General features: G+C 62.8%; 5 protein-coding genes across 5 annotated transcripts in view; all 5 read left to right on the plus strand.

The window, feature by feature from the left end:
* The window catches only part of LINJ_09_0410 (conserved hypothetical protein), a gene marked incomplete at both ends in the record, with an annotated part of 819 nt that extends 278 nt beyond the window's left edge, over positions 1-541 (plus strand). The window contains one exon of the mRNA XM_001463477.1: positions 1-541. This exon is cut by the window's left edge and continues 278 nt beyond it. Within this exon, the coding sequence (XP_001463514.1) occupies positions 1-541 (541 nt within the window).
* Positions 542-2,875: 2,334 nt separating this feature from the next.
* LINJ_09_0420 (putative drug resistence protein) lies at positions 2,876-4,741 on the plus strand (the record flags this gene model as incomplete). Its single annotated transcript, XM_001463478.1, has 1 exon — positions 2,876-4,741. The coding sequence occupies one exon, from the start codon at positions 2,876-2,878 to the stop codon at positions 4,739-4,741; it is 1,866 nt and encodes a 621-aa protein (XP_001463515.1).
* A 2,451-nt stretch (positions 4,742-7,192) lies between these two features.
* LINJ_09_0430 (conserved hypothetical protein) lies at positions 7,193-9,634 on the plus strand (the record flags this gene model as incomplete). The annotated part of the gene is made up of 1 exon (XM_001463479.1): positions 7,193-9,634. One exon carries the CDS (start codon positions 7,193-7,195, stop codon positions 9,632-9,634), a length of 2,442 nt encoding a protein of 813 aa, XP_001463516.1.
* Positions 9,635-11,977: 2,343 nt separating this feature from the next.
* On the plus strand, positions 11,978-17,917 carry LINJ_09_0440 (conserved hypothetical protein; the record flags this gene model as incomplete). Its single annotated transcript, XM_001463457.1, has 1 exon — positions 11,978-17,917. One exon carries the CDS (start codon positions 11,978-11,980, stop codon positions 17,915-17,917), a length of 5,940 nt encoding a protein of 1,979 aa, XP_001463494.1.
* Positions 17,918-19,056: 1,139 nt separating this feature from the next.
* LINJ_09_0450 (putative protein kinase) lies at positions 19,057-20,466 on the plus strand (the record flags this gene model as incomplete). The annotated part of the gene is made up of 1 exon (XM_001463458.1): positions 19,057-20,466. One exon carries the CDS (start codon positions 19,057-19,059, stop codon positions 20,464-20,466), a length of 1,410 nt encoding a protein of 469 aa, XP_001463495.1.
* Between the last annotated feature and the right edge of the window lie 2,034 nt (positions 20,467-22,500).

A 22,500-nucleotide genomic window follows, 5' to 3' on the forward strand; every position in this document is an offset into this window, starting at 1 on the left:
CTCCACAGCGGGCGACGACAACGCGGAGGCTAAGGAAGAGGCGCCGATACCGCCGCTGTGGCGCATGGCCGCCATCAACCGCGCTCGCACTCGCTACGTCTTTCTCGCCTACTACAAGCAGCACATCATCTCCAAAGAGGTGTACGACTACTGCGTCGATACGAGGCTGATTGACGGCGGACTCGCCCGGCGGTGGCGGCTGCCGGGGTATGAGCGGCTGTGCTGCACGGCGTGCGGTGTGCCCGGGGCAGCGAGTCTGGCAGCGAGCATCACCTCCAAGTACGCCCTGCGCGATCGGCAGGAGCGGCGATTGACCACGTCAGCGTCGCAGCAGCGCATCCACGACACGGCCACGTGCCTTTGCCGAGTGCCCGCGGCCCAGCGCAGGAGTAAGTACTTTGTGGCGTGTGCGGTGTGTGGGTGCCACGGTTGTTGCTCTGCAGATGCCATGAAGAGGCCGACGGAGGGAGACGGCGGCGAAAAGACAGACAAGACGCGGGAGGAACCGTCCGTGAACGCACCTGGACGAGGAGAGGCGTAGAAACGTTGATGTGGGACGGGATATGGTATGAGGAATGCGTGAGAAAGACTGGGCTGACATGTGCGGAGCTGTGAGGACGGCGTTCCCATCCGTCCTGCCCACACCCCACCTTGACGGGACCTCTTTTTTCTCGCGGTTACTTGTCGTCTGTATGTGTGTGCGCAGACCTCCGCACGTTACTGAACGAGGGCGTCTCAAAGTCAAGTGCTGTAGGGTAGGCCGCGAGGTGGGTGAACGGCTTGTCGGTCTTCGGAGTGACCCACAAAGGGTCCAGCGGATGAGCAGATCTCTGAAGTCAGGCTGCTTGGCAATGGCCCTCTAGAGCCTCCTCGATCTCCTCTCCTCTGCGCTCTCTCGCTGAGGTGTTTTGGCGTGTACTGATGTCTCGTGCGCGCCTCGCGCTCTTTTTCTGCTATCCTCCCTTCTCTGCGTGTTCCTCTCTCTATCCTCCCTTTTCTTGAGCGTGCATGGCCGCCCCCCTCCCCCACCTCCCTAATAATATGGAGGTGAGGCACATCGAAGTGGCGTGCCCTGAAGACGTGGTGGGGGTGTTGTGGGGGTGGGCACTCCTGAGGACTCGTCGGGAGACGGCCTGCTCGAGGAGCTTTTCCCTGAGGGGCGGCACCATCGCCAACAAGGCGCGGGCGCACGGAACCGCCAGCAGAACGGCACGCTACCGGTGGGGGTACTGTACCTCTTGCGCCGCAGTTTGGAGGGGGCGGTGATCTACATGCAGGCAAGACCTCCCACCTGGAATTCGGCACACTCTCTCGTCGCTGCCTCCCGCACCATGCGACGCTTCGCTGCGATGCAGTATGCCGTGCTCGGGGGCGCGAACGGGCTCGTGCTCTCCACCAGTAGGCCAGCAGGTCGTGGGTGCGCTGTACCTTCCACATGTTCTGCGGTCGCATCGGATCGCGGGAGTCGTGGAGGAGGCGTCGGACAGCATGCCCGCTGTCTTGACCGCGTGCGATTCTGCGCCCTCAGCCAGCGTACCGTAGGCGCCACGTCGCAAGCTCCGCGCGGTGGGGCCGGGCTTATCAGTCTCTCACAGCGCATGCGCGCGACAGCAGTAATACAGCGAGGATCGCGGCCTGCACATGACTCTCCGCTGCTTCGCACATCACCTGCCTGTACGGATAGCAGATGGGCCGGCAGCGGCCGCTCGCCTCCAGCCTTGGCCTACACGAGGCGCCCGCTTCACGGCAGAACACCCTCGCTCTACCCCAGTTGGGGCAACGGTCGCCTTGGTGACGGACCATCACCACTCCTCCCCATCCTGCATGCGCAGAAAGCAGTTGAATGGGTTTGAGCAGCAGTGGGTGTCGGCCTGGCGCTGAACACGCTGGGCGCGTACACGCGCCGTTTGGTTTCACGAACGGAGCATCGACGTTGTGTTCTTCTACACCGCCCCGGCTCACTGAATCCTGCTGACACGCAACTCGCGTACCTTTGAGGAGTGCAACTCCGCGCCGGGCTCATCTCTCGCCCGCTCGCATGCGAAGGACGTGGCGCTGCCACTTGCGAGCGGCACCCTTACCCCGCTGTGCGAGGGCCGGAGGGAGGACACAGAACGGCTGTCGGAGGAGCAAAATCTGTTGCAGGATTACGATGGGGTGATCCGTGTTTCGTCACAGCGAGTCCTCTCACGAAGGGCAGCGGTGGCTTCAGGGAGCACCGACGAAGTAAATCCCGGGCGAGAGAGCCCCATCCCCCCTCTGCATGCTGAGCCGTGCGTATGCCCCGCTCTTTTCATCCCCGTGCTCTCTTTGTGCTGTTCAAGGCTTGCTGAGCGAAGATGGACGACCAGTACTCGCGTCTTCCGGCAGCTTAGTGTCAACTAGCTATCCTACAACCTTCCCTGCGCACCCACCCACCCTTCCCCTTACCATTCGCCATTCCGCCCCTCGCCGCTTGAATGCACCGCTGCGCGCCATCGCCAGCCGCGAGCCTGCGCATGTGTCTCGCTGTGCGTGTCGTGTTTTGCTTCTCGTGTGTGTGTGTGTGCCGAAGCGATCCGCATGGCACCCCCTATCGCCCATCCAATAGAATCTGCACATCCGTCGTCCCTCTTGGCGTCTTCGGCCATACCCTGTCTGAGCCTCGTTCAGCCCCTCTCCTGCCCAACGGCACAGAAAGCGTGTAACGCAAGGAGAAGAGGCGGTAGAGGGAAGAGGCTCTCTCTCTCTCTCTGTGCCCTTGTGTGGTGCGCTGTGTTACGTATGCGCAACGGCTTGTATGAAGTGGTCTCTCTCCCGCCTTCTCACTCTCCTATCATCCCTCGTCGTGTGGCGAAGCATCATACGATGCTTGTGCGAAGGTACTGCGCCACACATGCACGCGCACGAGCACCACTATGGCGCCGCGCCACTACCGGCGCCAGAGCAGGAGCAGCCTCTGGGCCACTACTTCTCCGTGACTTACGCGGAGCTCTTAAAGGCGCACGTGCTTGACGTGCATCTTCCGAACATCCTCATCGGAATCAGCGCCAGCATCGAGGTACCGCTTGTCACCATTCTCGGCCGGCGCATCGGCGCCAACTACTCCTCTATCGCAGACTACATCTCCGTCATGGCCCTGTGCCGCACGCTGCTGGACATCCCGTTCGGCATCACCGTTGAGTACGTTGGAGTGCGCAACGTTATGTTCCTCTGTCTGTTCCTAAATATCGTTGCCTCCCTCATCGGCCTCAACGTGAGCAACGGCGCCTCGCTCTTCGCCTTCTGCATGCTGAGCGGCATCAGCCTCGGCGGCTTCTTCCTGGCGCGTCACATCTTCGTTGCCGGCATCACCTCCAAGAAGTATCGTGGCCTGCTCATGGCAATTCTGTCAGGGCTGCTACGATGGGCACACGTCATCGGCCCCGTCGCTTCAGGCATCTTCGCCTCGTACTCGGGCGATGTCCGCTACTCCTTCGTTCTGTCGGCTGTCGCGAACAGCATCGCCTTCGGCACTCTAGTCATCGCCACGCAGTCGACTCGGTGCCAGCAAGTGTGCGAGCGCACGTGCAGGGCAAGCCTCGCGTCGTCTGTGGCAAGGACTCCGTTGCACTCAGAGCAAGAGGAGGACGCATCGGATATCGTCTGGCACCACCCGGGCGTGACTGGCAGGGACGGCGCATACGTAGCGACGGCACTGCTACCGCCGGCGACGGCATCTTTCCCGACAAAGAGCGGCGTTTCGAGTAGCTTGCCGGACTCGGCGAACCACCGTGTCATCGTCGGCGCGGAGAGGAATGGCAGCACTTCGCCCCCGCATGCTCACCACCTCCACCACACGCACGCGAACGGCGGTGTGGCAACGCGGCCCCGCAGCTGCAGTGCGGCGAGCACGGCGTCGGCGTCACTGCACCCGGACACGGGGGCCTGCCAGGAGCACAACTTCCACCTCACAACGCTCTGGAGCACCTTCGTCGACTACTGGAGCGTGATCTGGCGCCTTGGCCTGTACATCGTGCTCGCCACCGTGCTGCGTGCGAACCGCAAGCTCCTCATTTCCTTTGCAGGAATGCGCGCCGCGATGACGGATGCGCAGGTCTCCTACCTGATGGGCTTCAGCTTCATCTTTGACGCCCTCCTGTTCCCTCTCGGCGGCTTGATGATGGACCTACTCGGGCGCCAGTTTGCCATGGTGCCCACCGCTGTCGGGCTCGGCATTGTCTTCATGTTCCTGCCCCTGTGTACGACGGAGCTGAAGCTCTACGTGGCCGCGTCGGCCTTCGGCATCGTGGACGCACTGGGGTGCGGCATCATCATGACGCTCACGGCGGATCGGGCCCCGCCGCGCTGCGGGGCGCCGTTCTTTGGCATCATGCGGACGGTGCAGGACATGGGCCACGTTGTTGGCGCTCGCGGTGTGTCAAGCCTCATGCGCTACGCCGGCTTCGATGTGTGCTGCTGGATGCTGACGGTGGCCGGCTTCTTCACGGCGGTGTGGGGCATGTACGGGGTCCCAAGCGATACAGAGGCGCTTCCCGAGGCACCACGGCTGGAGCAGGCGGCGGTCGTCGCACATGAGCGGCGGCTGCACATGCTCTCTTCCTACTCCCAAAGCAGCGAGGAGACGGCGCCGCTGGCGGTTGTGTCGGCGACGGCGACGCCATCCACGACAACGTACGGCACCGCGACACGGCCGCAGCCTGCGCCGTGCGTGAGACGGCAAGAAGGTGGGGAGGGATACCGCAGCGTTGCGCGGAGCTGACGGTGTCTGTGTCGGCGTGTGTGGGGCCATACACAACATGGTGCAAATGGTTCGCCGCATGCCCAACCTGCTCGACCCTCCCCCATTCCATCCATCACCCTCTCCCCCATCTTTGCACGGGGGGGGGATGATCGTGCCCCGACGACATCCTTTTTCATGGCGGGTATGGGACTGGAGAGAGAGACCAGAGAGCGCGAGGAAAGAAAGCGGGGACACTGTCGCCACTGCGGATGCCGCGCCGGCTCGCACGCTCTTCCGCAGCCGCCGTGTCCCTTCCCATTGCCCTCTCTTTCGCGCGCGCGCGTTCAGCAGCGGTGCTCGTGCACGCCCACTTATCTCCCGCTCTCCCTGCCATCCGATCCGCCCTCCCTCTTACATCCCCGCATACGCTTTTCCTTCGTTTTGGTCGTTAGCGAGCGATGTCCTTTCTCGTCCTCCGCCTCTCTAAGCCGCCCCGAGTGACGCACGCGCCAGTGTGTCTTCTCATGTGTTGTTGTTCGTTTTTCTGCAGGGGGGCTGGTTGGTTGGTGGTGGTGGTGCTCTCTGTGCGCTCTGCCATCCGTGTGCAGGCGCTTCGCTTCATCCTCATTCATTGGCTTCCTTGTGACTGTTCGCGTGTAACCTCCTCCCCTCTCCCCTTCGCCTCTGTTCTCCAACTAAAGCCCATCAACGCCACCACCATCATTGTCGTCCTCTTCTCAGGTGTATCAGCCAACATGGAAACCAACAAAAAGAAAACAGAGATCGGGCACGCATGCGTGTGACGGCAAGTATATGGGCAGCTGTCGCTGGCGTTGCGCGGTGCATCCAGTCAGTCGGTGGGCCGGTGTATTGCTGTGCGCATGTGCGTGTGCGTGATAGGCACGCCTCTCTTCTTTTCCTATCCTTTCTTACTGTTCTTGCCGCCACGAAGTACACAGTCACCCACACATACATACATACGCATGCATATGTATGTATACATATATATGTGGGAGAGGGGTATGCGCTTCTCTCTTTTACATCTCTCCCACTCTGTCTTCGGGGTACGAGGGGAAAGGGGGGGGGCTGTGCGCGCGTCAGATGTGATAAAGGAGAATAAGGCATGCTTGCTTCTGAGAGAGAGACGTGTGCCGGTCGCAGCTGTTGCGATATGCATGTGTAGCTAAGCCTGTCTCAAGCTTGTCTGTGTGTAAGTGTATCTGTGTAAGTGTATGTGTGGCGGTGTAGTTGCTCTCGTGTTCCCACACACCCACCCACCCTCTTCCTCTCCTCCTCTATAACCGCCACTGTTTAACGTGTGATGCACCCCCGTCTGTTTTCCGTTTGTGTTGTGTGGTAATTCCTCTTCACCCGCCGCCGCCGCCCTCCTACCTCCCCCTCATCTACATCGCTCAGGCAGTGCGCGCCTTTCGCGCGTCTCTCTGTGCTTTCTTGCCCTGGTGGCCCCCTCATGACAAGCGGGGGAGGGATGAAGGGAGGAGCGTCGCACATCTCCGTGCGTGGCGTTGCAGAGTCCAGTGCACCCCTCCCCCCACCCCTTATATCCCGGTCCATGCTCAGTCGCTTCACGTGGTGACAGTGGTTTGAGGTCCTGGACGGCGCTGCGTCGGAGCGCCCGACGACAGCGAGCACGTGTGTGTCATCCATACGATAGGCAAAACGTGTCAGGGTGACTCGAGCGTATGCCTCACGCGGCCCTCACCCGGCCCACTGATGTGTGGGGAGGAGCCTGCGTGCAGCCCCCTCCCCCACCCCCGAGGGGGGTGGGATGCACCCGGTGGCAGCCAGCGCGATGGGCGCGGCTGTGAAGCGACCTGCGAAGCGGGAGGCGGGCAGGGTTTGAGGAAGAGGCCGTGTTCTCCGATGACCGAGTCGGCGCATTGCTGCAAGGCGTGTGGCTACCGCTGCTTCGCACCGTGGGATGAGGTCCCATGGCAGGGCCAGGGGGCTGATGTGGGGTTTCGCTCATGTTGTACAGCAGAGAACAGGCACGTTGAAAACGGAAAGCGAAGCCAAGCCGCTCTCCCGTGTGTGCGTATGCTGACTGCTCTCTGCTGCCTCTCACCCCGCTTCGCGCCATCGCCCCAACCCTCTGTGCTTGCAGTTGTCCGTGGCGTTGCGACTCGCACCGACACGGCAGTTGCTGCTGCTGTGTCGCCCCGCTGCATCCTTCTCGAACTCTGCACACGCCCTATGTGAGAGCTCCCACACAAGCTGCCCACACCCCGCACATCTTTCTCTCCCTACTCTGATCCGCAGAGGTCCGCCGCACTAACACGGCTCTGCGCTAACAGTATCCGTCATATCGACTTCGTCTGAACCCGGCAAGCGAGCAACAAAGAAAAGGCCAGACACACACACATACGCGCGCACGCGCGTGCCGCCGCCGCTGTCGCTGCTGCCCAACCCCCTCCCTCTTCCTTTATCCGCTTTATTGCAGGAACGAAAAGCGGACGCCCTGCCACCATCATGCCGTACAGCAAGGCATGGCGCAGCGCCATGTACCCGGACTTCCGGGACCAGGGTGCTTACGTGGACTACAAGGCAACCAAGGACATCCTCCACCGCATGAAGGAAAACATCGCCAACCCGTCAACCCCAGACGAGCTCTATGCCTCTCTCCTGGAGCAAAAGATGCGAGTGTACGAGTGGTGCGAGCGCAAGCAGGCGGAGCTGCTGACTCTGTCGCTGCGCCTCTACGAGTGCTCCAAGTACCTGACAGAGGAAGAGGTGGTGACGAACCGCAGTATCACCCTAAGCAACCAGCCCAAGAGCGCGGCGAAGCGCCTGCTGCCGCGCGAAGCGCGCCTCATCGCGGATGCTATCATGCACGAGCTGCTCCGCTTCGTCGAGTGCCGCAACCTCAACACTGACACCATCGAGCACATCATTGGCCGCATGTACCGCTACGCCGTGCTGGGCCCGACCGGCGACCGCTGGAAGAATATCTACGTCGAGTACGATTATGACCAGATCTCCGTCGAGGAGGTCTTCTGCCACCTGTCGCGCGTCTACGACCGAGTCAAGCAGACGGAGGAGCGCATTTCTGCCAAGGGGAAGCTCAGCATCCCCACCGGCGCCGAGGGCTCACAGGTGTTTGACCGCCGTTCCGTCAAGTACTGGGTGCACCTGCAGGACCTCCCTTTCGTGATTGCGCGCATTGTCCCGCATCTGCCGCTCAGCACCTTCAAGGACACGTACAAGGAGAGTAAGGAGAAGGGCGTCCCTTTCCGCCTCTTCTCGCCCGTCAGCTCCGTCTACTACGACAACAACAAGTTTCTCTTCTACCACCGCCGCCTGGAGCGCATTGAGGGGAGCACGCTGATCCGCATGCGGTGGTACTCGGACACCTACGCCGAGGACTGGAACGCGCTGCAGGAAGACGACAACGTGTTCATGGAGATCAAGGTGCACCACGAGGCGTGGAGCGGCGAGCGCAGCAACAAGCGCCGCTTCGCCATCAAAGAGAAGGAGGTGGACGCGTTTGTGCACGCGCAGCTGAGCCTGCTGCCGGCGGTGGAGAAGCTGAAGCGCCGAAACGCGAGCGAGGAGGAGCAGGAGGCGTTCAAGTCCCTCTCGGCGGAGATCCTCTCAAAGATACACGCCTACGACTTGAAACCAGTGCTGCGGACGCAGTGCGGCCGCGCCGCCTTTCAGCGGGGCGCCGACCAGAGGGTGCGTGTGAGCATCGACACAGATCTGCGCATGTCTGCCGAGGACTTCGGGCTCGACCACCACTGGCGCTACACCGGCGGCGACTCGCCCGTCTCCCACTTCCCCTACGCGGTGGTGGAGGTGAAGCTGCAGTGCGCCGAAAACGAGCGCATCGCGCCATGGATCGAGGAGCTGATGGGGTGCCGCTACATGGAAAGTGTCCCTAAGTTCAGCAAGTACGCGCATGGCATCGCCTCTCTGTACGGGCACACCTCCTTCATCAGCATGGTCCCGTACTGGATGCACCAGCTCGACATTGACATCCGTGCCTCGACGAAGCCGGAAGTGCACCTTTGGGATCCGACGATGGGCCTGGCCGCCGGCTGCCTCGAGCGCACGGCCGATCGCTTGATCTTCGGTACGAACCCGGCGCAGACGCAGACGGTGGGCGCGTCGGAGGCGCAGTTCCTGCCTCGCACGGACTACGCTAAGATTTACCAGCGTGTTCTGCGCAGCCTGCAGCACGAAACCGACGGCACCGCGGAGAGCTCCGCAAACGCGTCCGTGGCGGCGTCGACGACGAACTCCTTCACCGCTGTGGACTGCATCGCTGACGGAAAGGCAGACAAGAGAACGAAAGACGCAGGCCAGGGCGCGGTGCAGCCTGGCCTCTTCCCGGTGGTGCAGTATTCGGTGGATCGACGCCACATGGCGTACACCACCTTCCACCTCTACCCCTACTCGGAGAACGGCACGGAGCCGCTCTGCTACGACCCGAAGGACAGCAAGAACGCGGCCGCACAGGTGTTCTACGGAAAGATCCCGTGGCAGACGGGCAAGCGCATCAAGGTGCCGCAGAAGTACGACCCCAAGACGCTGCTGACGTCGGAGCGGTACATGGTTAAATGGATGCAGCTCGCCACGTCCTTCGGCCTCCTGGGCCTGACCAGCATTCGGTTCGGCAAGGGGCTCTTTCTGCCGCAGGACGTCGCCCACCACTCGCCGTTCTGGCAGGACAACTTTCACGTCGTGACGGGGGTTGTCATGGTTGCCATCGCCCTCCTCACGCTGGCGTACGCGTATATCGGCTTCAAGGCACGGTCGCGGCGTGTCTACGCTCGCCGCAAGATCCGCTATGACGACGTGGTGGGGCCCACGTGGCTTACGTTTTCTCGTGGCGCGAGCTTCGTTGCGATTACGATGACGCACATCGCACGGCGGTACGGTCCAATGCTGACAGGCAGCGACTCGTTCTAGCGCGCGCGTGCGTCCTGCGCCGCTTGTGGGAGGGGTCCCGCGTCACTCGTCCCTTTGGGGGGGGGGGGGGGAAACAAAAAACCGCGAGGCCTGGCGTATTGAAAGGGGTTCCCGCCCCCGTCCCCTCCCCTCCCCTCCTTTAAAATTNAGGCGCGGCACCGCAGCGAGATCGATGTGTGGCGCGCTAAGGTGGAGGAACAGAGCCGCACTCGCGAGCGTGTTGCGAAGGAGTCGCGGGAGTCGCTAGAGCAGCGAGACCGACTGCTCGAGGAGGCGAACACGAAGCTGCGTCGGCTGGCCGGCATGGCCACCAAGTACAAGCAGGTTGTAGACGCCGTAGCGGCGCTGCTAAAACGGAACGGCGGCGGCGAAGCGAGTGACGGCACGGTCATGACACCAGAAGACATTCTGATAGCGCTGCAGGGCAAGAAGTGCCTGTAGCCGCTCACGCAATCAACCTCTCTCCCCTCGCTCCACCCTTCGCGCGCTGAGGTGTGCCTCTCTGCCAACGTGTGTGTCTGTGTCTAGGCTTTCGTGCTGGTGTCGTGTGTGTTTGTGTGTGCGTGTGTGTGTGTGTCTTTGAGCTGGTCAGGAAAGGAGGTGCGTGTGATGGAGGTGGGAGGACGGTGGCGGAGGCTGGTGCGCTTACCGCTGTCAGTGGCTGGCTTTGCTCTACCCTCCCCCCTCCCCTCCTCTCCCCTCCCTCGTGGTGTTGCGTTGTGCGTGTGGGTCTGTGCATCGCTAAGCCCCATCACGGTAAAAGACGTGCATGCAGTAATATGCACACACACACACACGCACTCATAAAAGCGAAGGTATGCAGCACACCAAGCGCTCTCTCTTGCGCTGTGGTTGAGGAAACGGGGGAGGGGGCACCCACATGCACAGAGTGTGCGCAGTAGTGGCGCACGTGCGCCCCGAGGCGATCGCGGCGCGCCAAGCCCACTCCGTCATACCCCCTCTCAACCGTCACCCTCGGAAGCAGTGTCTGTGTGCGCGTTGTACTGCTTGCTGTCCCACCAGAGCAATGTTGTTAGCGCTGGTGTCCATCACCTTCCACCCCCTCTCGCCACCTCCTCCCCCCCGCCTCCCTCTTCATATGCGGTTACGGCGTCGATGCCGATGCTGATGGTGGTGGTGGATCATCTACGAGGAAGACGTTTCGCTTTCTCCCCACCTCCCTTTATGCTCTGACCTGGCGCTCACCTGCCGCCGCAGCCACTCCGGCGCACCCACGTTGCATGTGCCCTGGCTTGATGGCGGCGTTTCTTTGCCCTGCACCTCTCTCTCGTAGTCTCACCTCCATCATACGCTAGCCCATCCACTCCCCCACCTCCACCTTGCGTGCCCTGGCGCCCAACGAGTGGAGAGGCTTCACTTCGTGGTTTTGCATGTGGGGGGAAGGGGGGGTCGAAGGCTCGCGCCTTCGCTGGAGGTGCAGAAGCGGGGGATGGGGAAGGGAAGATGGCAAGTAAGAGAGCAGCGGCGCCGTCGCGCCCGTGGGGAGGTGTTCGACCGTGTCTCTGTCTCTTGGTGTGAGCGCGTTGATGTGGATGGGTACACACACACACACACACACACACACCAGTGTTCTCCCTTCTGCTGCAATGCTGCGGTGCACTCATGGCGGCAACTCCCCTGCCTCTCAGCAGGAAGATGCTCCTCCTGTCCTTGCCGTGAATGATGAAGTTGCGTTCGGGTGGCAGTGAGTGTCCGCACGGCAGCGGTGGACTAACCGCTTCCTCTCCCTCGCGCTCTGCCTCCTCCTCCCTCCTCCGCTGCCAGTGAAACAGAACGAAAACTCGAAGAACGTCTTCATGGCCTCTGTGGGTGGGGAAGCGAAGGGGGAGTTGCGCGCCACTGCGGTGCTCCTGCGCGGCTTCCCAGCGGCAGAATCGGCGCCGTCACAACCCCTCTCGCGTGGCCACTTGCACATCGCAATACACTGCGTCGTCGCTGGTATGCTCGGCAGCCGGACCCCGAAGCCTCTCGTATGTTGATGACTCCTTCCCTGACCTCCTGCGCTTCATCTTTCGCTTCCCATGACGGGCATACGCGCCGCAATCAGCACTAGCCGAAAGATCCCGCAGTGCACCGCTTCACGAGCTACGAGGTACCACGGCGCGCCTGACATCCGAGCGCGTCGCCGCCCCAAACTGCATCAGCTGCACTTCACAGCTGAGCATCCTTATCGTACAAGATCAGCGACCACGACGGCGCAGGAGCTTACACCTCCTCCCCTCTCTGCATTCGCCTGCGCCACACAGGAAACTAGATTGACAGTGGTCGCGCGGCACCGTCATCCATATCAGCGAGTCGTCTAGGCGGTGGGCTGCAGCTTCCATGCCGGCATCGCCGTCCGAAGCGCACACGACGCTGCAGTCGACCATGGCAGCCGAGGGTGGTAGTGACGCCGTCTCCTCATCCCCCCTTGACCACTCCGCCTCTGTCGCGGCTGCTGCATTGGCGGGCAATTCCGCCCACTGTGCGAGCAACGCCTCCATCGCGGTCTTCCTCTTCGCGAAGGAGAAGCTGCTCTTCCGCTACCCCGACACGGACCCCTTTGTTGTGAATGTGGCCGCGCAGGGCCCCTCCTCCGCCTCGTCTTCTTCGGCGGCGACGGGTGGATCGGCAGCGGCGGCGGCAGCGGCAGCCGACGCATCGAGTAAGAAGGCTTCGGGCGAGAGCAACGCGTCTTCCGCCCCCAGCGCCGCGCACGCAGCGCCTTCGCAGCGGGACCGTCAACGCGGCCGTGGCCCCTATGCCGAGCAAACTAAGAGGGGCGGCGGCGGCGGCAACAACAGCAGCGGTGGCACTCATGTGGACCTGGACGATGTCAGCAACACACAGACGCCGACCTCATCGATGAACGGCGGTGGCGGCAGTCGACTGAAGAAGTCGCCACACGTGCACGTCACTATGGCGGTGGATGTCAAGGACAGTCATCAATATCACGGCACTGGCGGTGCCCACCCGCCAGGTGGGGCCGCTCCAGATTCCAACGCACCAGTCAGCAGCAGCAGCGGCGTGGCACCGCAGCGCGGAATGCGGCGGCCAGCCTCCAGTTATTCCCTGGTGAGCGATCACGTGAGCAGCAGTGGAGGCAGCTTCGGTCATGGACACTGCGCCGTATCAACTGGTGGAGGTGGCACAGCAGCCGCAGAGGGTCGCCGCGGGCTCACAACAAGGGGGCAACTCGGCAACTCGCCAGGTTCGATAATCCAAGTTCAGCACACGTCCACTGGAAGCACGCGGCGTCAGTTGTCTGGTGCGGCAGCGGCCGCCGCCTCCTCTATCAGTGGCTCCTCCAACACGCGCAAGTCGAGCAACGTTTCCGCAGGGGCTGCCGCTGGTAGTGGCGGTGGTCCGGCATCGGGTGGCGGTCGCAACGGAGCTCCACAGCAGCCGCAACAGCAGGTTGCCACCACGGGTTCTGCCACGTGTGTCGGCATCGCCCCCAATGTGCTCATGCACCTCCTGCGTGGGGCTCTGTGTGGCACCACCACCATCAACATGGTCAACTGCACTTTCCTTGTGTTTCCGCTGTCCATCGGAGCCGCCGCGCCGAACACGTTCAGCGGGCGCGACGGCACAGCAGGTAGCAGTAGCGGTAGCTTCGCCCCCCTTGATCGTCTGCGGCTGCCACACCGCTCCGGAACGGCGCTCCTCGTAGTCGCGATGAAGGAGCCAGACACGGACACCGGCGCCATCGCGAACTTTACTCAGTGCTTCGTGAATATTCTGTGCCGCGAGGAACACCGCTGTCAGTACGTGTCCACGGAGCTGGAGCGGATGGAGATGCTGACCAACCACTGGGAAGTCGGCGGCGCCGCTGCGTTGGCGAGCGCTGCGGCCGCGGCTGCAGGGAAGCGGCGGCCGCACGGAGAGGAAGCGCATCAGCAGCCATTGATGGCTGGAGGAGCCGGTGAGCCTTCCGGCGCTGGTGGCAGCGCAATCTCTACGTCGGCGTCCGTCTCGCCTGCGCGAGATCGCCGCCATCGCGCGGCCAGTCCCAGAGGTGGTGACGCTGACATGAGCGCTGGCTCCTCCGGCGACTATGACTATCTGTTTTCCGCCTCCCGACCCGCTGTCCGCCACAAGCTTGTGCCCGGTGTGGCCAGCGGTACCGCAAGCGAAAAGACCGTCTTGACAAGCCGCGGCGATCGCGGCGCTGCATCGGGGGCTCGCACGAGCCTGCATCCTGCCTATAACCAGCAGCATCACCTTCATCGCTCGAGAGAGTCCTCACCTTCTGCAGCATCACAGGGCAGCATGGCGGGGCCTCTCCTGGAGTGGGCTGATCCGGACGACGACGCGGACGGTGATGATGGTGCGTACCGTGAAGACGGCCGCGATGCGGACCATGCCTTCTCGCGCACCGCGTCACCTTCCACTGGGAAAGGCGGAGAGCACAGCAGCAGCCGTCGCGGCTGTTTGTCGCCTGCTGCGACTGCCCCGTCCGCTCTCACCACCTCCGCGTCGTCACGCTCCTTGTACCAGCAGCTCGCCGTGCACGTGCAGCTGGCGTACGAGGTGCTGCGCGTGGCGCAGTGCATTGACGTCTGGAACCGCACGATGCGCGGTGGATGCAGTGCGGGCAACGGCGCCGGTGGAGGAGCACTCGAGGGTGGTTTGTGGGGCAGTAGGACGAGCTGCATGACGGGTTGCGGTCGTGGCGCCGCCGGTGCATTACGAGAGCCGCGTCGGCGTCCATCCATCGCTGCGGGCTGCGCGCAACAGCAGCAGCAGATTACCTTCGCCTCCGCTGGCGCTTCCCTCGACACTCTCCCAGAGGCGCTCCTTATCAATCACATGTTGCTGTTGCCCATGTCTCATCTCACGGGCGCTGAGCGGCAGGAGGAAACCAACAGTCTGCGCTCGGCCTCCTCCCGCATCCACCCCTGCAGCGTGCTCACCGTTGAGGCGGACCAGTTCACCGAGCAGCTGCAGCACCGCTATCTCGACATGATGGGGAGGCGCTACGCCAAACTCATCCCGCTGTCGACGGTGTACGCGTTGCTGCAGGCGCTGCCGTCGCCGCGACGAGCCGGCTCGTTTTACCGAAGTCTTGAACTCGCCTTTCTGGAGGCGGTGCAGCGACGCCACGTCCGTGCCGCTGCGGCGGCGGCGGCGGCGGCGGCGGCGGCGAACAACACCAGCATCACTAGCGTGAGCGGAGGGTTGGACGTAGGCGTGGCCGCCACCTCGGTGTCGCAGGCAGACCTTCGCGGCAGCCGCGACATAATCGACGAGGACCCAAATGCCCTTCACACATCCGCAGCGGCGGCGACGGCGGCCACGACAGCTGCCGGGCTCGACTTCCTCGCGATGGAGATTATCGACTTCCTGCGCGTGAACGGCGCCATCTCGGTAGCGTCGGAGATGCACGTGTGCTTCACACATGGCGAGGTGACCCCGGTGGCGTTTCTGGATGCCGCTGTCGCACGTCGTCGCCGTCATCGCCTGAAAGCAGAGCAGCGAAAGCTAAAGGCCGCTGCAGCTGCAGTGACAGCACTGAAGGAGCGCGACGATGGTGACGCTGGCAAACGTAGAAAGCGCCGCGATCACCGACGCTATACAGCGCGTGACGCCGAAATGGACGCGGAGGCAGGTATCAACGGCGAGGCCGACTCGGCTGTCGCCAAGATGGGGTTCCGCACACCGCTGAAGGCGATGGGCGATTCAGCAAGCGTGAGTCAGAGCTGGATGTTGTCCCAGACGACGGTCGACGGACCCGCTACCACCGGTGCGACGCCGGAGGCTACGGCTGACCCGTTGGACGCGGTGTTGGACATGGAGACGGTGCCGGCTGCGCTGGTGTTACACATGCTCGAGTGCGTCGTCAACACACAGCAACACCGCCATCAACCACGTCAACAGGAGCAGTACCACTCACTCACTGTGATCAGCGGCAGTGATCAGCGTGGGGAGACGGCAACGCCGATGACAAGCATGGCAGGACTGCCAAAGACACCGAGCACCGGCAACACGGCGACAGTGGGTAGTGTGCCTGGCCGCACGCCGCGTTTTTGGAGCGCTGACACGATCTCGGCGGGGAAGCATTCCTCCCACGTCGGCTACCGGGCCAACGAGCACGACACCTCGCTGCGGCCGTGGGGAGGCCGCAGCGGCACATTAGCGGCAGCGGGGGCTAGTACCTCGCTCACGCAGGGGTGGCAGAGCAGCCCTCACCTGTCAACCGGAGCAATGGGCACGATCTCCTCTCCGAGTCTGCACTTCGCGACACACACGGCCGTCAGCAGTACTCTTCCCCCCGCCGCCACCGCCACTGCGTCACAGCCAGTGTTGTCGCTCGCAGCGCTGGGACCGCTGTCGGTATACTGTGCGTGGGGATCGGCATGCCCCCTGTGCGAGCTACTGATGGCGCATCCGCAGTGCTGGACGACGCGAAGCCATCGCGACTACACGCTGGGCTTCTACACCATCAATGCCGCCCGGCCTCGGCACTACAGCAGCGGCCCCGCCATTCAACTCACCTTCCCGTCCCTCGACGAGAGTGTCTGCACGTGTGCGCGGCGCGCCTGTCATCTGCGCGACAACGCAGACTTCACGGCTCTCATGCAGAACAGCTACACTGGAGACGGCAGCAGCAGCAGTCTGCTGCACTCCATGCAGCCATGGTTCATGCGGCCGCACATTTTCGTCACCCCAGTGACGGCGGCCTACGGTGTGTCGCCGTACGAGGTGTTTGAGCGCATGTCGTATCACTGCAATCGGCTTGGCAGCGGCAGCGGACACAGCCAGCGGCTCCCACACCATCACCTATCGCATTCACCCATGGCTGGCGAGTCTTCCGCCATAGCCGCGCCTTTAATCGGGGTGAACAACACCAGCTCTCTCATCGACCCCGATCCTCGCGACCTCCTGCTCATCTCTCGCGCGCAGGCGCACCCGCACGAGACCTCTGTTGTCACGGCCTGTCGTAACGCCGCCGTCGTCAGCACGAAGGAGCAAGGCCACACGCTCCTGCAGTGCGCCGACATACCCAAAGCCGCGGTGGAGTACCTTCGCCGCTCCGCTGACGTCATCAAGCAGCGCCTCGACTACGCGCGGCGACAGCAGAGCCTCCTCGAGCGGTACGAACAAGCGTGGGAACAGCAAAGCACGGCGCCGGCAAGGGCAGCACCACTCGCGTCCACGGCGTCCCCCGCTGCCGCTCCTGACGCGAACCCAGCCGCCCAGCCAGCAAGGTCCGCTGCGGTGGCCGTGGCTAAGCCGGCATCCAGCTTGGCGATTCAAGTGTCACAAGGCCACACTGGGCAAGGTGCGGCGAGTTTCAGTAGCCATGCCGACGCTGCCAGAGGTGGTGGTAGCTCTCCGTCTTCCTCCTCCATTCCCGTCTCCGCAACCGTGGCGCCACTGGGCAGGAGTGCCAGCCCCCAGCCACGATCTCTGCGCTACGGCTGCCGCCAGCTTCCCCTGCACACCGCCTCCAGGCCCCTCGCGAATCAAGCGCTGCTGTTTGATAGCACCACGCCAGCCGAAATGAACAGCGTCACCGACACTCTGGCACCACAGCGCCAGCAGGAGCAACAGCGGAACTACACGAGCTCGGCGCACATCGACCCGCACACGCAGTTTATCACCAGCGCGTCCGCCGCCACGCCGCTCGCTGGGGTCGGCGGCCTGCTCGGGACGGAGCGCTCTCTCCCAGTGGAAGTTCTGCTGCAGTACGTGCTGCATCACGTGATCGCGCTCAGCTGGGGAACGCGCGGACTCGAAGTGGACACGCTGGTGCGTCTCCTCGAGCGCAATCTGCGCCGTCTTCCGCCGCTACTCGCGAATCTGCCGTACATCATGCAGCTGCGCAGTGCCGGATACACGAGCGCGTTGGCTGCGGCGGCGTCAGCAAGCCACACAACTGTGAGCAGTGCGGTTGGAGAGGCCACGGCAGCCGTTTCCTCTGCTTTCACCACGGTACACACGCGCCTCGCCGCCCCGTCGTTATCTTCTTCGGTCCCCGTGCATGATGCGGCCCCCCAGGGATCCTTCCAAGGCACCTCACCAGACAGGTCTGTGACAAGTCCCTACAGCGGCATGTCGCACGCCGCCACCAGTGCCCCCATCACAGAGGCAGAGGTACAGCTGCTGCAAGCCTACGAGGTGCTCGATCAGCTGAGCTTGATGAAGCTTCTGTCCACGTACGCGACGTGGCCGGTGCGCACGGTGCCGACGCGGCTGCTGCTGCACACGGTGGTGAACGAGTTCAGTGACGTTCTCTACGTGAACAGCTCGGGGCGTAACGGCGATGCAGAGCAATGAAGCTTTCCCGTCTCCGCGCCGTGTGGCAGCCCGCTCTCGATCCGCGTGCAACGCGCACCGCGCGCTGGGCTCGTCCTGTGCGCGTGTGAAGTCGTGCGGTTTCATGCTTTACTTCTTTATTTGGTTTTATGTTGCTGTTGGCTGTCTTGAGCTTGCGCACAGTGCTTGTGTGTGTGTGTGTGTGTTGTTGGCTGCTCTCCTCAACGGTTGCGGCGATCCCTCTGCTCACGTCCTGAAAAGCAGCGGCGGTTGTGTCTCACACGCATCCGGGAAGCGGAGAAAGCGAAACAGAAGCAGGCCTGGCAACGGCCTCCGGCAGCGTCGGCTCTTCCCACCGCGCACACGCGGCGAGGGAGTGCGACGAGGAGGTGGTGGGGCGAAAAGGTTCCTGAGCGACTTCTATCCTGCGCGATATCCTTCTACGCAAGCTGTTGCCCGGGCCCTCTCCCTTCCAAATCCCACAAGATGCATCCACTTGTGCGAAACACAGCTCGCCCGCCTACCTGCCATGCTGCGCCTCTCCTCCTCCTCCCTCCCCTCTCCACCCGTTTCTCGATCATCGGTATCCACGCGCACGCCATACACACGTGCGGGTGTTCATGTCACCCCACACGCCAACTCCCTCCGCCTCCCCTCGAACGCAGTCGAGAGAAGCCCACAGTCGCCCGTGCGTGCGAGCTCGTCGTCAAGCACACGCATACGCATACACGAGCTGCCTTGTACGACCTCTCTTGCTCCCTCCCGTAGTCTTATTTTCCGCACGAGTGGTGGCCATCATTGCTGTCACGAGTACTGCTGCCGTCCTTGCGCCCCTCCTCCCCCCTTCCTTCACCTCACTTGATATCTCTTCGCTGCACCCTGTATACGTGTATCGCGCCCGTAGACCGTCTTCTTGCCACCCTCCCCCCTCCCTCACCCAACACCTTTCCTTCTGCCTCCTTACCCCCTCGTTAGGTTTACGTCTCGGGTTTTTGAGCACTTCCGTACGACACCGGCCCCACGTCACCTCGCCCCCTCCCCCTCCACCCACCCTCGCGGCTTCTCTGCCGCGGTCAGGAAGCCTACGCGCCTCATCACCAGGCAGGCAAGAATACCGTGAGAACTCGCCGACAAGTCCGCCACAGCCTACAGCAGGCATCATGGATTCCTCTTCCGCAGCCGCTGATGCTGGTGGCGCTGCTGCGCGATCTGGGCTGCATGTGTACTCCAGCGCGCAGGCGAACGCCGCCGGCTCCGGGACGGCGGCGCTGCCCAACAAGGCGCTGGATCATATGAAGCACATGTCGCGCAGCAAGAGCGACGCACGGCGATCGGGTAGCAAGCGCACCTTCGATGAAGCCACCGCGACGGACAACGTGCAGCTACGCCGTCACGATGGCACGGCGGTGCCGAACACTGCACCAAACCAGGTGGTGGAGGTGGTGGCGCCGCCTCCCAAGAAGAAGAAGGTGACGTACGCGCTGCCGCACCAGAACATGGAGGAGGGCCACTTCTACGTGGTGCTCGGCGAGGACATCGACGTGTCGACGCAGCGCTTCAAGATCCTGTCGCTGCTCGGCGAGGGCACCTTCGGCAAGGTGGTGGAGTCGTGGGACCGCAAGCGCAAGGAGTACTGCGCGGTGAAGATCGTGCGCAACGTGCCCAAGTACACGCGCGACGCCAAGATCGAGATTCAGTTCATGGAGAAGGTGCGCCAGGCGGACCCTGCCGACCGGTTCCCGCTGATGAAGATCCAGCGCTATTTCCAGAACGACAGCGGCCACATGTGCATTGTCATGCCCAAGTACGGCCCCTGCCTGCTGGACTGGATCATGAAGCACGGCCCCTTCAACCACCGCCACCTCGCGCAGATCGTCTTCCAGACCGGCGTCGCGCTCGACTACTTCCACAGCGAGCTGCACCTCATGCACACAGACCTCAAGCCCGAGAACATCCTCATGGAGACCAGCGACACCACCGTCGACCCCGCCACCAACCGCCACCTGCCGCCCGACCCGTGTCGCGTCCGCATCTGCGACCTCGGCGGCTGCTGCGACGAGCGCCATAGCCGCACCGCCATCGTCTCCACGCGCCACTACCGCAGCCCCGAGGTCATCCTCGGCCTCGGCTGGATGTACTCCACCGACATGTGGTCCATGGGCTGCATCATCTACGAGCTCTACACCGGCAAGCTGCTCTACGACACGCACGACAACCTCGAGCACCTGCACCTCATGGAGAAGACGCTCGGCCGCCTGCCGTCCGAGTGGGCCGCGCGCTGCGGCACGGAGGAGGCGCGCCTGCTGTACAACTCCGCCGGCCAGCTGCGGCCCTGCACCGACCCCAAGCACCTCGCCCGCATCGCGCGCGCGCGGACGGTGCGCGACGTCATCCGCGACGACCTGCTGTGCGACCTCATCTACGGCCTGCTGCACTACGACCGCCAGAAGCGCCTCAACGCGCGCCAGATGACCACGCACCCCTACGTGCTCAAGTACTACCCCGAGGCGCGCCAGGCGCCCAGCTACCCCGACAACCGCGCCATGCTGCGCCCGCCGCCGATCATGTAGTGCCGACGGAAGCGTCCTGGGCGGCATTGCGCAGGAGGACACCTTTTAGAAGGAATTTAGAGGTGCGTTGCTGTTCGGACGAGGGCGTCAGTCTGTGTGCGTCTCTGATACCGTTGAAGTGCGGCGAGTACTTTTCTGTTGTTTGGCTTGAGGGGCAGAGGATGTGCACACGAGCGCGCACACACACACTGTCTCTGTTTGAGACACACCTAAAGGGGGGGAGTTGTAGCAAGTGAGCCAATGAGCGTATCACCAGCGATGCCGGGCGGCACGCCAGGATGTCTGTGCGTGTGTTTATGTATGGGTGTGTGTGTGCATGTTGTACACATATGCATGTGCATGTAGGGCGTGCGCGTGATATGCCGGCCGCTTTCCACCTTCGCTTCGTCCTACCGTCTGTGTCATGTAGGTGGTGGTGAGGATGTGTGCGTGTGTGTGTTAGCCCTCTCCATTTCACAAAGGTCTGCGGTTTGCTTGGGATTGTCAGCGCCTCCCCTCCTCTCTGTCTCTCCGTCTGCCCCTTCCTCTCTCCCCCTCCCCTCCTCTCCTTTCTATAGATTCATCGACGTCGGTTCCGTTGTCCTCTCCTTCCCACTGTTTCCTGTCGGTGTCGGTGTACGTCTGTTCGGGTTGGTACATGTGCTGGGTGCAGCAGGTGGCTGTCTCCGCCCCCTCCCCCTCCCTCCTTCCGGGAGTGCAGCTGGTACGAAAAGCTGTTAAACAGGAGGCACAGACATGCAGGGGAAGCCCCTAGCCCCCCCCCCGTTCCTCTTGCCTGCTTGGTTTCGAGTATAGTTGTCTGCCTAGATGCTCTCCCCCCTCCTCCCCCAACCCCATTTTTTTCTTATGGCTGCACACGCCCTCGTGCGCTTGTCGGTTCATGTTCAGTTGTTCCGGTTGTACGACGTCCCTCTCTCTGTGTATAGGTATATCGGTGCCTGAGTCTCTCTGTACGCTCCCCTCCCCTTCCCTCCCTCCCTTCCCCCGAATCTTCTCCTTCCCTCTTTCTTCTCTCGTTGCCTGTCCTCGGTCACCCCTCACCGCCGCTCTCACTTCGATGTCCTCCTGCTCCTCCGTGCAAGGTGCGCGGGAGTGGGAGGAAGGGGGGAGTGTGGGGCGGCGGTAGCAGGCGCACGACCTTTCGAGACGGGGAAGCGAGGAGGCGAGCAGCACATCCAAAACAAACAGTCAAGAAAAGGCGGTGAGCATGCCGGGCGCATGTGGTGCGTGGGGCGTCGACTTCAAGAGCGTTGTAGAAGAGGGAAGACGGACAAAAGCCAGCACACGCCTGTACATGTGTGGATGGGTGTGAGTGTACCTGCCGCGCATCCGCATCTCCCTCGTGTGGAGGTGTGACTACTTCTCCCCTCCCCCTCCCTCAGCCCACCTCGCGCCGTTCACGTCACACCACGACCCGTCGGCGCTGGTGTTTCTCATCGCTGATGGCGGTTATGTCACGGATGGCGTTGAGCATGTGCTTGAACTGTTTTCCCCTCTCGCCTTTTCGACCTCTGCGCACCCCACCCATCATGAGAGTGTGGTTCAGAGCTGCTGCGCGGGCTGTGCCTCGCACGTCTGTGGCTGAGCTTGTGTGTGCGTGTGTGAGGGCACGCGCGTGCATGGCAGACGGCCTCGAAACAGCGACAGCGCGCTGTCGGTGCGTTTTTTTTTCTGATCTCTGTGCATGCCTCTTTCTCTTCACCTCTTCCGTGTTGTCTCTCCCCTTTCGCTCTCTGGAGGGTGGGTGTCTTTGCCTTCTCGGTGCTTGCGCGCGCGTGTGTGTGTGTGTGTACGCCTTTGGGTGTTTCTTCTTTTTTCGCGGGGAGGGGGTGCTGACCGACCTCGGCCACACGATCGTACCACATCACTCCACACCACCGCCGCGCCACCCGTATACCCTTGCGCGCACACAAGCACACGTTTGCGGCAGCCCTTCACGCTTTACTAGATACGGCTGAGGCGCCCACGCGTCTTCACTTTTGCAGGTTTTCTTGCGGACCTGCTCACCGGCCCACGCATATCTACGCGCACGCA

Source organism: Leishmania infantum, chromosome 9 (genome assembly GCF_000002875.2).
Source record: "Leishmania infantum JPCM5 genome chromosome 9".
Classification (NCBI taxonomy): Eukaryota; Euglenozoa; class Kinetoplastea; order Trypanosomatida; family Trypanosomatidae; genus Leishmania; species Leishmania infantum.